General features: G+C 38.2%; 1 protein-coding gene across 3 annotated transcripts in view; it reads left to right on the top strand.

Annotated features, from left to right (window-relative positions):
* Positions 1–14,885, top strand: part of vwa8 (von Willebrand factor A domain containing 8) — a 196,901-nt gene that overhangs the window by 101,754 nt on the left and 80,262 nt on the right. For all 3 annotated transcript variants that reach the window (XM_012957744.3, XM_031897124.1, XM_031897122.1), the window contains exons 23-24: positions 10,778–10,853; positions 12,788–12,923. In XM_012957744.3, the coding sequence (XP_012813198.2) occupies positions 10,778–10,853; positions 12,788–12,923 (212 nt within the window). The remainder of the gene's footprint in view (positions 1–10,777; positions 10,854–12,787; positions 12,924–14,885) is intronic.

Below are 14,885 nucleotides of genomic sequence, written 5' to 3'. Positions count from 1 at the left end.
GATGAGACCGAAACGTTGGCCTGGTTAAAGCTGATTGCCAGGCTTAAGGAGGCCAGGAGAAGGAAAGTCATTTTGGCATTTTACTGCCAATAGATTTGCCACAGTAGTGGAATGCTAGATTTATTCTGCAGAAAGCTTTATCATAGCTGAGTAAACAGCCTTAGAAGTTTTCTCTGTTTAAGATTGCAGCTGCCATTTTAGCTTGGTCTTCATAGCTTCCTGCTTGCAGCTCTATCTGTTATAGCTCAGATCACAAATTCCTAAGGGTGGGGGGAGTGAGTTTTATGAATTCTTATTGGAGGTGGGAGAAGGAGAGGAAGAGAGGAGAGAACTGCACAGACTCTGGCCCCTGGAATGAAGGATTTTTTAGCCTTTTAGGAGGACAAAACACCATAGAACACACACAACTTGAATCTAGTATTTTCATAATATTCCTGAGCTATGATGTTTTGAACCCACATACAGTACTAAAACACATGATATGCCCACGATCATTACAGAAAAAAGATACATTGCCTCCAAATTCAACATTTATATCCAGATATGCATTGTGTATGTAAATGGGTCCATCGATATAAAGTATATACAGGTGAACTGAGGTTTTAGGGATTAGTTGTGAGCTTAAAAATAAACACCTTAACCTGCCAAAGCCTGTTAGAAACAAGCAATAACTACAATAAAGAAATTGCAGACACATAAAGCCAATGACTCAACATGTGGCAAACTCAGTACAAATACTGCTATATTGTACAATATACCTGCTGTTTGTTTAAAAAAAAAAAAAATATTCTCTATAAAATCAATAAAATTCTAAATTAAAAAAAAAATAAATAAACACCTTAGCCAATTTTATAATTTATGAAAAAGATTTAATCCTGCAGCCTGGACTGTATATTATAGTACTGTTACTAGGGCTAATTTGTCCTGGGGGATTCAAACACTAGTCTTGCTCTGGGGCCTGGTGTTTATTCTGTTACTGAGGATGTTACAGCTCTGCTGACCTATTTTTGTCAATGCAACCCTGATATTCTAGTATATCATTGGAGCAAATGTGTTGTTTTCATGGTTTACATCTTACCATTAATCTGAGGATGGTTTCGGTCAGTTTTCCCCTGATCTTCAAACTGCCATTTCCAGATCTTTTAAAATTAAATGAAGGACTAATTAGATTTTTTTATCTCTATAGTAGTCATACTCTGAGCAAATTACATTTATTGCTTAAATGTTAATTTCCCCCGCTTTATACATATCAGCCTCATTAAAGAATCCAATTACTTCTGTAGCAAAATAAGGTTGTGTAAACCTCTTTGAGGTTTAATGCAGTTTTATAGTGTTTCCTAGACTAAATGTCATTTTAAAGCAAGCTTGTCACTTTTTATACATGTATTACTGTAAGGTTTCCAGATATTTACTGTAAGTGCAATTTTGCTATAAGGTTCTCTTTAAGACCAAACTCTGTAGGGTACACACATATGCAGTAGGTGACCTATATTAATGGAAATACAGTTTTGACGGCTCAGTTTTTAACAGCTGTGGTAGCTCCACAAAATATGGGGGCTGCAACTTATGCAACATAACTTAAGGATTACTTAATATTTTACCTTTGGCTTCCTTTTAAGCATTTTCAGCTTTCTATGTATTCTATTGTCATTTTTTCCCAATATTGTAGTTATGCAATCTGTCTTCAAAACAAATTCTAACCTGACAGCAAAACAATAGACCTCATTTGTAGTGACAAGTCAGTTCCCTGGAACTAACAAGTAGTCAACTATTATTACATTATACTGAGATCCGAGATGTGTTATTGGAAGGTTCAGAAATTGAAGTCCTAAAAAGTGCTTAACTTGGATAATATTTGTATTTGTTATTATGTTGTCTCTCTTTGTTTACTTGTTAAGTGATTCTTATGCCAGTGAGTTGTTTTTCTTAGCTTCATTGAGATGTTATTACATATAGCAATGTCCCCTGTTATTGATTAAGATATGAACTGAGCCACCAGCTGTTAAATACTTTATACCTTAAAGGAGAAGGAAAGGCTAGTATAGAGTTAATCTCAAGCTGCAGACATACCTTCAGTTGTCTCAATAGTGCCCTTAAGTCTCCGCATATTTCACCTGTTTAGAAGATCTGAAGCCAAACAGGAAGAAAAAACGCTGAGCTGGGTAGAGAAGATTCCCATAATGCAAAGCTCCTGCACAGACACTACGACCAGGACTGTAGGTGGCGCATGCGCATAAGCACTAGTGCTCCCGCTAGCGTCTGGTTGCTATGGCGACCTCCGCCTATATAAAAAGTGGATGCAGGCCATATCAAGAAGACGCAGCCGGCAGGCAGGTGCTGGGGGGGGGAAGCGCAAGCGGGGAGGGGAGCGGGGGGAGACACAGAAGGACGCAGCTGCTGGAGGGGAGACACAGAAGGAGTGGAGCGGGGGGCTGCAGGGAGAGTGTTGGAGGATGTTGGGGACGCATGCGCAGTAGAGACAGTGAGGGAAAGGGAGTGCGTATCCCATGTTAAAGATGGTGGTGGCGTTAACTGAAACAAGTATGTAGAATGTAGTAGGTGTACCTCTGTAAATCTTTCATTAGGCAATCCAGAAATTTAGCATTTTTACATAGCTATAGTTGTACTATTTAATAGTGTGCTTAATAGATTTTGACTTTCCTTGTCCTTTAATACTAAATTCTTGTAAAAAAAGAATCCCCTTTTGTAGTTTTTGAGGGCAAAACTTATACTTGAAGGAGGCCATAGGAGGTATCTGACTACTAATGTATTGGGCAGAGGAAGATAAACTGTGGCTTTTGTTTATATCTGCATCTAGAGTTAGACTGGGTTACCAAGGGCTTACTGGGTACTTGACTCAAGGGCCCACCACTGCTGCCTGTTCTGACCTCAGCCACCGCCCTCTCGTTCCTACAGTTGTAATGGCTGGGGTGGAGCAGGATGCAGGCAGGTGGTGGGGCCCACCGGGTTTTTTTCTGGTATCCCTGTGGGCCAGTCTGACCCTGTCTGCATCTGCCAGTGCGCCATGCACCCACCAAAAAGGTGCATTGACTTTGCCTTATGAACTGTAATCCAAAAGAATAAGAGGGTGGTGTCTCAAAGCTAACCTCCAGCCTGACATATATGCCCAAATGGCCAGGCAGCATGAAGAAGTATGTAGAAATCAGTCACAACTGGGCAGAGAAATTAATAAACAAAAAGTAATTTTTAAACAAACAAAAAAAAAAAACTGGGGCATTCAGCTCTCATTTTCTTTGTTCTGTCCTCTATTTGCTATGTTTTAGCAAGCATAATACTGGAGAACAGTTATCGAAACCAACATTTCTGCTATATGCATCAAGAGTGTAAATTATATTAAGAACAATCCATATAGTTTCAGAGATAAAAACTGGAACTGTCCTGGAAAATCACATTTAGGGTGTATGTGCGCTGAAATGGCTGTGTGCTCATATAGCAAAGAACTGAAACCTGACTCCGTATAAGTTACTAAATTTTTTTTAGGAAATGTGTATGATTAGTCTCTTGCATATACTGTACCCAGCTTGAGCACTGCATTAATAAGGCCTTCCTTGTGAGGTTTGGAATTCATGTTGTTTTATGTTTGAGTTTTGAGAATTTCACAATGGTTGCTTTTCAGTCAGTATATTCAACTTCCTCTAGGAATTTATGGGAAAATTATATGGTGTAGGGCTGTGTTATCACAAGAACAGTGGTCTCTCAAGAATTTAGAAAAATGCCATGAAAGTTGCAGGGGCAAAAAATTGGGCTTATCTTCAACATGTATTTTTCTTATTGTTTAACTTAAAGATTCTGTCATGCGTGTACCAATCATTGAATAATAAGGCTTAGGGGCACATTCATCAAAGTATGACTGGTCTGAATACAAATAATTCGTATTTTTTTTAAGGTTATGACTTTTGTGTATTTTCTGCGACTTTTTCGTACTTTGCGACAAAAATGCGCGACAAAATCGTATTGTTGCGCCAAGTATGAAAGTTTCAAATTCATTCAAGCTTTGGTAGCGTAACTTTCCTTGTTCCAAGTTGGAGCTGCAGAGTGCATTGAGTCCTATAGGAGGCTTCCAAAATCATGCACAGAAGGATCAAAGTCAGCAAGGTTTTTCTGCATTTTATAATTGTTCAAATATGAAAAAATCGTAGTTTTCAACCATCATACAATCAGATACAATTTTTTTCGTATTTTGAAACACAAATTTTTCGTACTTTAAAAAGCACGATACAAAAAAATCGTATTTGATACAATTTTTTGTATCATGCTTTTTAAACATACGAAAATCGTACTTTGTGGGGGGAAAGGTTATGTAATAAGATCCCGACTTCCTTAGAAACCAAATTAATAATAAACTTCTCCTAAACTGTAAACCCTGGACAAAGAATTTACAGTTTAGGAGAAAAAATTGGGTTTATTAAATAGTCTCAAGGAAAAGATTAACTGGCCTTGGTGACTGTTAATGCAAACAGTAAACTTCCTCCAGAAAATGTGAAATCCATCACTACTAATGATACAATGAGTCCATTCTAGTAAATGGCAGGCTTCAATGCCATATTTGAGCTCCTCTTTGCCAGTGGGATTAAGGGTAAAGGAAATAGAATATAAAGTCCTATCTATTTAATATGTTGAAAAATTACTTCTTTTTGCTTCTTTACATTACAGCACCATATGCTCGATATATGTGTCGACTATATATATTGACTATATTTTCTACCATTGGGATACTGGGAATGTTACATTTCAATGTGCATGATTATTTTCATGAGGGGGTCCTAAAAGATATTTGTCTGAGGGTACCTACACCTTCCAAACATGCTCAAAGATGGTAGCTGTAGGTAAATCAGTTAGTTTTGAGTGGTGGGAGAAACAACAGTGGTTATTGCCATGTGCTCAATCTTAGGCTAAGCCTGACTGTGAAGTTGATCTTTATTCATAACCTCATGCTGATGGGTTCTGAATATAGAGCAATAGCTCCAGTTGTGAATGTGAGATCTGACCTTTAGCCCCCCTACAGTCAAAGTATTCGTAGATAGTTGATCATATATAATGAAGTACACTCAAGATCATGTTTTGTCAGTCGAGATGCAGAGTCATATATATATATACATTAATACTAAAATATTGGAAATAATTAAAAACGATGAAGAGAAATAAAAATTAATTTATACTATTAAAATAAATGCAAGACTGGCTTCCGTGTTTATTTAATGATACTGCAGGTGTCACGCTTACCTCAGCCAAATGCTTGGATGGGGATTGATGGATTGATGATAGGAGCTCTCCCCTACCCCTCCCCCTGAGTAGTCAGATCCTGGATGTAAAGACAGGGTGAGCTCAGATAAGGAGTAGCAGAGGTGCTAGCATTGAGATTGAATTGCACTGGAACAAAAAACAGGCAGACAGGGGTCAAGACGCTAATCAATTCTGTAAACAGGCCAAGGTCAGGAACGGCAGCGATCAGGGGAAATCTGAAACAAAGGACGATTGCCTTGCAGTGGACTGTAGGCCATGGCGTCTATTGCACATGCGTCCGTCTGCGTGCAAGAATGCGTCAAAGCGCACACACCATGACATGACTGCTTCAAAGTATGCGCAAATCATGTGTCTTAACGCAAGAAGCACAAATAGCCTGACAGTAGGGGTTGGCATTGCTACGTTGCAGAACTGGTTTTCTGGGTTTAGGGGAATTCGAATGTAAACACCACTGAGAAGGAACAGATATAGATGGTAAACTTCTCTATTGTGAAATATGGTGGTGTATATAATAAAGTGGTAATTATTAATAATAATATCCTGAACATTTGAAAATGCATGAGAAATGAACTAGTGTAAATCTTTGAAGTATAATTATTACAGAAGAGAAAATAGCCTGCTAGAATGTACGTTCCCCTGATAGAAGGCAATGCAGAGCAGTTATGTTGTTATTTCTGTGACAGATTGTAAGTGCAGGCAGCCAAGTCTGTATTTCTAAACTCTCAAGCTGAATGTCAAATGTAAATACAGATGGACACGAATCTCTTTGGAATTAAAGCCCAAAAGTCTGTTAGCGATCGTAATCCATCTGTTTGGTAAGAACTGTGCCAAAAATGAGATTGAAAAACCTAAACCACTCAATATTTGTGCTGTATTTTGTCTCTTGGAGAAAAATACACAACACGGATTCTTTTATAAATATACTTTGAGGTAGTTGTATTTGTTTTGGATATTTTTTTATGGATGCCACAATACATATATCTTCCTTTGGACCCCTGGACTAAACATAATATATGTGTGGGCCTGAATAATAACTGTCGTTCTGTGCTTCTATCATGATTTTGATTTAATGTCAGAGCTTGTTTGATGAACCATTGCTGCATGAAATCCTAATCTGCTCTCCATTCCCTTAATACTATTACAGGTATAGGATCCTTTATTTGTAAACCTGTTATCCAGAAAGTTACGAATTATGGAAAGGCCATCTTCCATAGAACCCATTATAAGCAAATAATTATTTTTTTTTAAAATTGATTTCCTTTTTCTCTATAGTTGTAAAACAGTATCTTGTACTTGTTTCCAACTAAGATATAATGAATCCTTCATGAAAGCAAAACAGTTCTATTGGATTAAATTTTTTTAGTAGAATTAAAGGAATACGGTCATGATTTTTATGGTATACTTTTTACTTTTAAATTAGACTGTACATAGCAAATAATTCACTCTACCATTTAACATTTTATTCTTGAACCAACAAATGTGTTTTTTTAGCTGTAATATTGGTGTGCATTGTGCCTGAGTCTGAGCTTTCAGAAGGAGCCAGCGCTACACATTAGAACTGCTTTCAGGTAACCTATTATGTCTCCTACTCCCATGTAATTGGAAAAGTTCCAGTCTCGGACTTGGATTTCTTACTATTGAGTGCTATTCTAATATCTACTGGGAGCTGCTATCTTGCTCCCTTCCCACTGTTATGCTGATCAGTTGCTGGGGGTGGGGGTTGATATCACTCTGTCATATCAAGCTCTTTTGGGCAGGGCCCTCTTCACCTCTTGTATCGGTTATTGATTGCTTTATATGTTACTCTGTATGTCCAATGTATGTAACCCACTTATTGTACAGTGCTGCTGAATATGATGGCACTTTATAAATAAATGTTAATATAATGTAATAATATCAGCATAGTATTTCCCTGGCAACATTTGGCTTTGTGTCCACAAGACACCCTTAATTAATTCAATATACAACTAGGGACTTGGGGCATCAGACAATGCGGAGCCATATGGGGCAGGAAACGGGGATCTGTTGATCAAAGAGAGGCCATTGTGGACCTAAGAACTGCAGGAGGTGCAGCTATGAGAAAATATGGATTATAAAAAGGGATCCATATCTCCTTTGCTTTAAGGTTCACATCTTCATAAATCATATATTGGTTATGAGGAGGTCCCATTCTTCCCAATGATACCAAACAGGGACTGCCTATACCCACCCGTTATGGAGGGATAGTTTCTGGGGGACTGGTACATGAGACACCCCTCATGTTTGGTATCATTTTGATCACCTACATATGGGTTAAAACAAGCCCCTATTTTCATAATAATATTGGGTACTAGCAAGTACCAATATTATATGACAAGAAACTGGCATGAGAAGTGCAGTTCTCTACAGAGGAAGTCATGTGACAAGTTCCTGGGCACTCCCTCCTGATGCATACGGTAATGAGGGAGGGTTCTAACAGGAGGATAAAAAGGGCACAGACCCAGGTACTAGTTAGCTCATTCTGGAGGTCCCAACTTATGTTTCCAAACTCTTATGTTTCCAAACTCTTGCCTCAGGAGGACACAAAAGATAATTCAGTAACGTACATAGGGTTTTCTCTGTGTTTTATTCCCTTTTATTTTATTTACTGTTTGTATGTATATGTCTCTTTTTGTAAAACCTTTTTAAATGCATTGTTTACCTTTGTAATATTAAATATAAAATTTAATAAGTTCTGTCTTTGGCTCTATAAAGATCCCCACGTACCTTGTTTACATGTGAATATATTAACTGCTTGGATGTGTGTGTGTTGAATAGGTGGGCAAGTTCTGTGTAAAGGCTAATTAACCAGTTGACTGTTAGCAGGAGAATGTATTTGTAAATTAACCCTTTGGCTGCTAGTGTGCTTGTGGAATTAGTTTAAAGTTAACCCTAACTACAGTAAGAAAGCTTGTGTGATATATTTGTGTATTAGGTTTCTATCGCCTGTTAATGATAGATGGTGGCGGCGAATAGTTATTTGGGGCGGTGGTGTGTTTGGGGGTGCTTGATGTTAGTCTAACCTGTGTGAAAGGTGACTGAGTGTAACCCCATGTTGCCCCGTCCCAGTGTCATACACATCTGAGAGTGGCGTGTTCCTGACACACTCTAACTTGCAGCTCAGCAGTAAAGTGTGACTGAAGTTCATCAGAGCACAGGTCACATGGCTGTGGCATCCTGGGAAATGAAGAATATGGCTAGCCCCATGTGAAATAGTGAGATTTCAAAATCAAATATAAAAAAATCTGTTTGTGTTTTGAAAAAACATGTTTTCCCATGCCAGTGTTCCTTTAAGGTAGGAAATATAAATTACAGAAAGACTCTTTATGTGGAAAACCCTAGCATAGTTAATGTCTTTTTTCTTGTAGCATTACCATTTTGTCATTTTTCTGCTCCCTGGGCTGTTGGTCCAAGGAGGCATACCTGGGGACCATACCTACTTCAGTAAGAACAGACCATTTCTTTACTGCCAGCCTTACTGTACTAAACTTTGTGTGCTTGAGGGTTATACTGTCAAATTTCTTGGGGCAGTGGGGGCCCAACAATGAAATTTTGCCCAGGGCCCACTGGTACTTTAAAATGGCCCTGCCAAAGTACAGTTTGCTGTTCTTTATTTTCTGTAAATGTAAGTTAAATCTTGGATGCAGAGGTTAAGCTGAAAAGTAGTAGTAATCGTTTTATATGCAATTTTATTTGAACCTACCACATTCTTGTCAAAAGCAAACAGCACATTTCATAACAGTGCTTTCACATATGGTTTTGATCAGAGAACACAGCTGTTGTTTCTTAACATACAAGCCAATAGACGTTCTGGATTTAGCCCTTCCATATTAAGGCAGCAGCTTATTTGCCTGTGTATGGGTCCTGTCCATTCAATTCATGGCCTAAAATTAGCCAGATATCAGTCAGGTAGAACAGGAAATCCCACAGGGGTGAACACTCTATCAACACCACTGAAGTGGTTCTCTCTGAATTATGACCTGATCTTTGGCCCAGGGGCCAAACAATCAGATCAGCCAGAACAGGAGCAGCAGCACATGGTTGATCAAACTGGAAAGAGATAAACTGTTTCGGTAAACATGTCAGTTGAGCATATCTTTACTTGTATGGCTAGCTTTAAGCTTTTATTATTATGGCATCTAAAAGCAACTGTGACCTTAAAGGGACACTGACACGTTCCTATGAAAATCTATAGAACAAGTCAGTATTACTAAAAAATTGCAGCATAAAAATCTAGTTAGTAAAAAGTCCCCCAAAGGCATGCCCCAGATGAGTGGTACTTACCCGAGTGGCACAGTAAAAAGGATGCTTTGCCCATCACTCTGGGTAGGGGGCAGTGCCATCCTTCCACAGGCTGAAATACTGTTTCCATTTGTAATTAGCCTATGGAGGGGTTGTGCCCCCAACCCAGCGTGACACAGGAAAACAGTGCCACTCCTTCTGATCTTGGTCTCTTTTATAACAAGCAGATACCACTGGGCTAGGGGTAATACATATTTTGGTACTCACTTTCTCTACAAGAAGTGAGTGGGTTTTACCTTTCTCCCTTTTGATTTCTTTTTGCCATTATCTATTTTATGGATCCCCAGTGGCATCAACAATGCTACATGCTGCTTTCTCTGAATAAGAATATTCACACAGAACCAGAGGGACTAACAAATGTGGTGGTTCTAGTGTAAGTTAAATAGTATACAGAGTACAGAACAATTGGAACAGTGTATTTTATCAGTCCCTTTAAAATCTCAGAGAGGAGAGTTCAAAGAATATAGTGATTATTTTATAAACATACAGAATGGTAAAGGAAAGTTCCATATTTAATGATCCATATAGTGGCAAAAAAACACCAGCAAATTATGTAACTAGCCAAATGCAATATCTAAAAATTCAACAAATAAATGCTTCAAGCCAAAATCTGCTTCAATTTTGAAAACGAATCCTGTAACCATGGTAACAATATCCCAGTGGTGTAATATAGTCAGGGTGTCACAAGCTAAGGCATACATATAAACTGTTTAGGTGCAAACTGTAGTGACGGAAATAATTTCATTTCTGCATACATAAATAAAATGATTACTGAAGAAAACAGGGAAACATTTTAATTAAAAATAGATTAAAATTGTGTTACTTTTCTGTGTTTAGTTTTGTCAAATCTAGACAGAAATGCATAAAAAAGAATAAATTACACCAAAGAGGGAACAGAGTAAATATGGGTTAATTTTGAATACATTGCATACATGTAAACCAAAAGGCACTTATAAAACTGCCTCTCCTCACTCTGTTCAATAACTTGCATATTGTTCAGACACTCAAGTTTTGGGAATCTGGCCACATTGGGGAGGCAATAAGGACAGGTCTGCCTTGACCTTCCCAAAATAGGGGAATTGCGTGTTAGGTTTACTTTTACTTGCTTCTTTGTTTCCATCATTTTATAATTATTTTATGGAGACAACATGGGAAACACGTGAAAAATGTATATTTCTGTTTTAATTTACAGGGATACAACTGTACAGAGCCTTACATTACAGCCCTCTGTAAAGGAGGGTGTTATAGTGTATGAAGACTCGCCGCTAGTAAGTATAAACATATGTATGTACAAAAAAGGGAGAGTTTGTGCATGCAAGGATCTCTGAAAAAACAAAGCCAGCAATGGACCATTGTAATGTCCAATATCCCGGGTATTGCAACTCTGGCATGGCTGAAGAACCAGTCCGTTATTATTTTTATACAATGGAGAATATGAGAAGGAAGGTGCTGTATTGAAATAAAGGTTGCTATACCACTGCTATAGTAAGTACAATGACATTTGTTAATGGAAGCAAATATTTGATTGGAAATGGATAACCAAACAACACAAATATTAGCTGTCTTACAATACCTGGTGTGCTTGTACCTTGTTATTTCAGTGGTTTAATTGATTGGTTAATATGGGAGGGGCTTTTAAACTCACTACTGAGAAACTACTCACTACTCTCAGATACGTCTTGGGAATGTGCATAGAAGTAAGGGTGTTTGTAAATCCACTAAATTCCAGTTTGGTAGTCTGCATTCTCGCCTTTTAAATCTGATATTCCCTTTGTTAATGTTATTTTTTAAACTGTGTGTATGCTTGTATCTCTTAACAAGCATAAGAAAAAAACTTTTTTTTTTATGTTTTAGCAATGTATTTGGCAATACATTTATTTTGGGTTTTTTTCATTTTCCTGTTCAAGGGATAGACTCCAGAATGGTATACCAACTTTGCAGCATGATTTTATATGATGTACAGTTTTCTGCTGTCTTATATGATAACATTATTCCACCTTACCGAGTGAATTTTAATTCGTATGTATTATTAATGTAATAGAAGAGACGTTAATTCAGCACTGTAATCGTGCTGTAAGAAAATTGATTGCAAGAAAATTATGTGCAGGAAAGTGCAAACATCAAATCCTGGTGTAATAACTTCTATACAATATTTAAAGTGCATATATGCCAACACATTAAAAACACAAGATAATGTGCAAGTACTGCAGAACACAGCTGGTACATCTGGAGGGGCTGGTACTTGGAATATCAATAATACAGGTATACTGTGATGTAACGCCAGGGCTGGAACTGGGGGTAGGCAGAAGAGGCACCTGCCGAGGGCACAACAGTGGGCCCTTTACCCCCACCGCATAATCTCCTCCAGCGGCCCCCACAGCCCCACCCCCCCATGTGCGTGCATAAGTGCAAAGCTGGCTGGGTTGCCTAGGTTGCCCAGCTGGCTTGGCCCGGCATTGTTTTGCTAAGCAGAGAAAGCATTAGCTATAGGTTTTACAGCTAAATGTTACATTTCCTGCATAGTCCACTGAAAACAAAAACAACAGTGGTTGCCTATTGGTTGGCATAGGTTGCTGAGCTGAGGCAGACTGCAGATTGCTTGCTCTGTTAATAAAGGGCTGCCACTATCATGAGTATTTCTTATACTTGGTACTTAGAAAAAATAATTCCTTATTTTTAATTATTCTATCTTGTGAAATGAAGCAAGCCTTAGATCTGCATGTGCAGAGAGGGGTTTTGAGTACTATATGCTTGCCATAACTAATTGCTAATGCTTGCCTTCAGGCATTATGAAATTAGAAAGGCCACGAGTGCTCCCTCCCCGTGGCTTTGTCATTTAGGTAACTGGAGCAACTGCATCAAACTACACAAGAGTGGGGATTACATCGCAGGAAAAATAATTATTACCCTACGTCCCAGGGGCACTGTTTCGGAAGCTATGACCAGGTCAAAAATCAATAAAGGTGTTTGAAAAATGTTCCCCTGCAGCTAGACATCATTTCTTAATTCCAGTCCCCTGTTATAGTTCCGCTTCATGCAACAGAAAAGCTCCCAAACATGTATTTAGATTATTTGTTACAGTGCACTTCAGTTAGTTATGTTACTGTATACATGGCGGGTTGAATATTTCTCTGAGCACTATTGATGCTTTCTGTGATCTGAGATATTTAATCACATTGTTAAATTATATTCTTATTTTTAGGTAAAAGCTTGCAAAAAGGGACATATCTTGGTTATAGATGAAGCCGACAAAGCACCAACAAATGTCACTTGTATTTTGAAAACATTAGTAGAGAGTGGAGAGATGATTCTTTCAGATGGAAGGAGACTTGTAGCCAGTAAGTATATCTAGATCACTATTGTGGTTGTTCTGCTTTATAAAGGCAAAAGCAATATAATACAGCAGTGCCGTAGGGCAGAAGTCTTTCTTTTTATAGTTATGAGAGACATATGGTATTCATTCATGGCACAGCCTGTGTGTGGAAATACAAAAGCTAAGAACTCAGGGAAAGGTCAGTGTGTTGCTAAAAATAACCTGCAAGCACATGGAACATCTACGCTGTGTTTCTTACCAAAATACAAATCCATTTTATTAGATTATTCTTATTAAAATCTAAAGATTCTCCTGTGGTAATCTGTGTGTCATTCCAGCCGGCTTAGAGAACCTTTTTCGTTCGTTCATTCGTCTGCTTATAAACAAGACAAGCAAAGCTCGGTTGTTTCGCTCCTTTAAACTACACAGAATATGTTCCTCTGGATTACAGTTAAAAAAAGAATAAATAAATCACGCTTGTTGCAGACTCAGGGAGGCATGAAAAATATTAGGAATGATCCCTGCTGTAGTCATGGAAACCCAAGGCTAAGCTGGGGGCTTCATTTATGGGATAAATGCTATACTTGTGTATTTAATTGCAATACCTCAGTCTTCATCTGTAGGAGGAAGCCCAAAATGAGCAGCCATCTAGAAAATTCAGTTATATGTTTACTCTCAGAGAATGTACACAGTTCTGCAATTGTAAGTTATTATGTAATATATAAAACTACAACACTAATTACTATACTGTGTCAAGTTTGCTACCAAATATTTTTTTCATATACACTGCGTGGGTCCTCAAAAAATCAATAAAAACAATACAATATATACCAGTCAATAAACGTGTTAGTTTATGTATGTAAAGCAGTAATATAGGTATGGGACCTGTTATCCAGCAAGTTTGGGACATGGGGCTTTCCGAATAAGGAGTCTTTCCATAATTTGGACCACGGTCCTTTAAGTGCAATATCCAGCAAAATATTTAATGCACCCAAGGTAGGGCTCAGAGTTCCACTCCCCCTCCCCCCCTGCTCGTCATCCTTCCTTTCACTCCTCCCCACTAACCAGCCACAATAAATTTCTCAGGTTTCCCTGCTACCCACGCAACATAATGAGCAGGGATTGGGGGCCAGAGGAAAAGGAGCAGACGCTAAAGACAAGCCACAAAGGCTTTGATTCGGGGTTAGAAGGCAGAAGAGGTATGTGCCTTGCACCCCCGCTGGTGGGTCCTAGGCACACGCCTGTCCTGCCCTGTTCAGCATTACATAAACCCAATAGAACTGCTTTGGTACCAACAAGTACAAGTTACAGAGAGAAAGTAAATAATTTTTTTAAATTTGAATTTTTTCATTAAAATGCAGTCTTTGGGAGATGGCCTTCCCTTACTTTAAACCTTTCTGAATAATGGGTTTCCAAATAAGGGATCCTGACCTGTATAGCTTTTATAGACCAGTTGTAAAATAAAAATGAATAATAATTTCATATCTCCAGGCATTGTTGATTGAGAAAAAAAGATGCCCCCAAAGCAATTCCTTTATACTAAAGGGAAATGTTACACTATTAGCAAGCAGTGTATTTTTCTGAATCAGATTGTTATCTACAAATACAATCTATAGCCAATATTCCCTGTTTTTGGCTACATAGTTGAGCTCAGTTGTTCCATTACCGGAAGGAAGCCTCTAGAACAGTACTACTTAGGGGCACATTTACTAACCCACGAACGGGTCGAAATGAGTCCGATTGCGTTTTTTTCGTAATGATCGGTATTTTGCGATTTTTGCGTATTTTTTGCGATTTTTTCGGCGTCTTTACGAATTTTTCGTTACCAATACGATTTTTGCGTAAAAACGCGAGTTTTTCGTAGCCATTACGAAAGTTGCGTAAAATCTGGCGATTTTTCGTAGCGTTAAAACTTGCGCAAAAAGTTGCGCTTTTTTCGTAGCGTTAAAACTTAAGCGAAACTTCGCACCTTTTAAGTTTTAACGCT

Source organism: Xenopus tropicalis, chromosome 2 (genome assembly GCF_000004195.4).
Source record: "Xenopus tropicalis strain Nigerian chromosome 2, UCB_Xtro_10.0, whole genome shotgun sequence".
In the NCBI taxonomy this organism is placed as follows: domain Eukaryota; kingdom Metazoa; phylum Chordata; class Amphibia; order Anura; family Pipidae; genus Xenopus; species Xenopus tropicalis.
The sequence above is the reverse complement of the archived record's forward strand: the minus strand, read 5'-3'. Positions and strand labels throughout refer to the sequence as shown.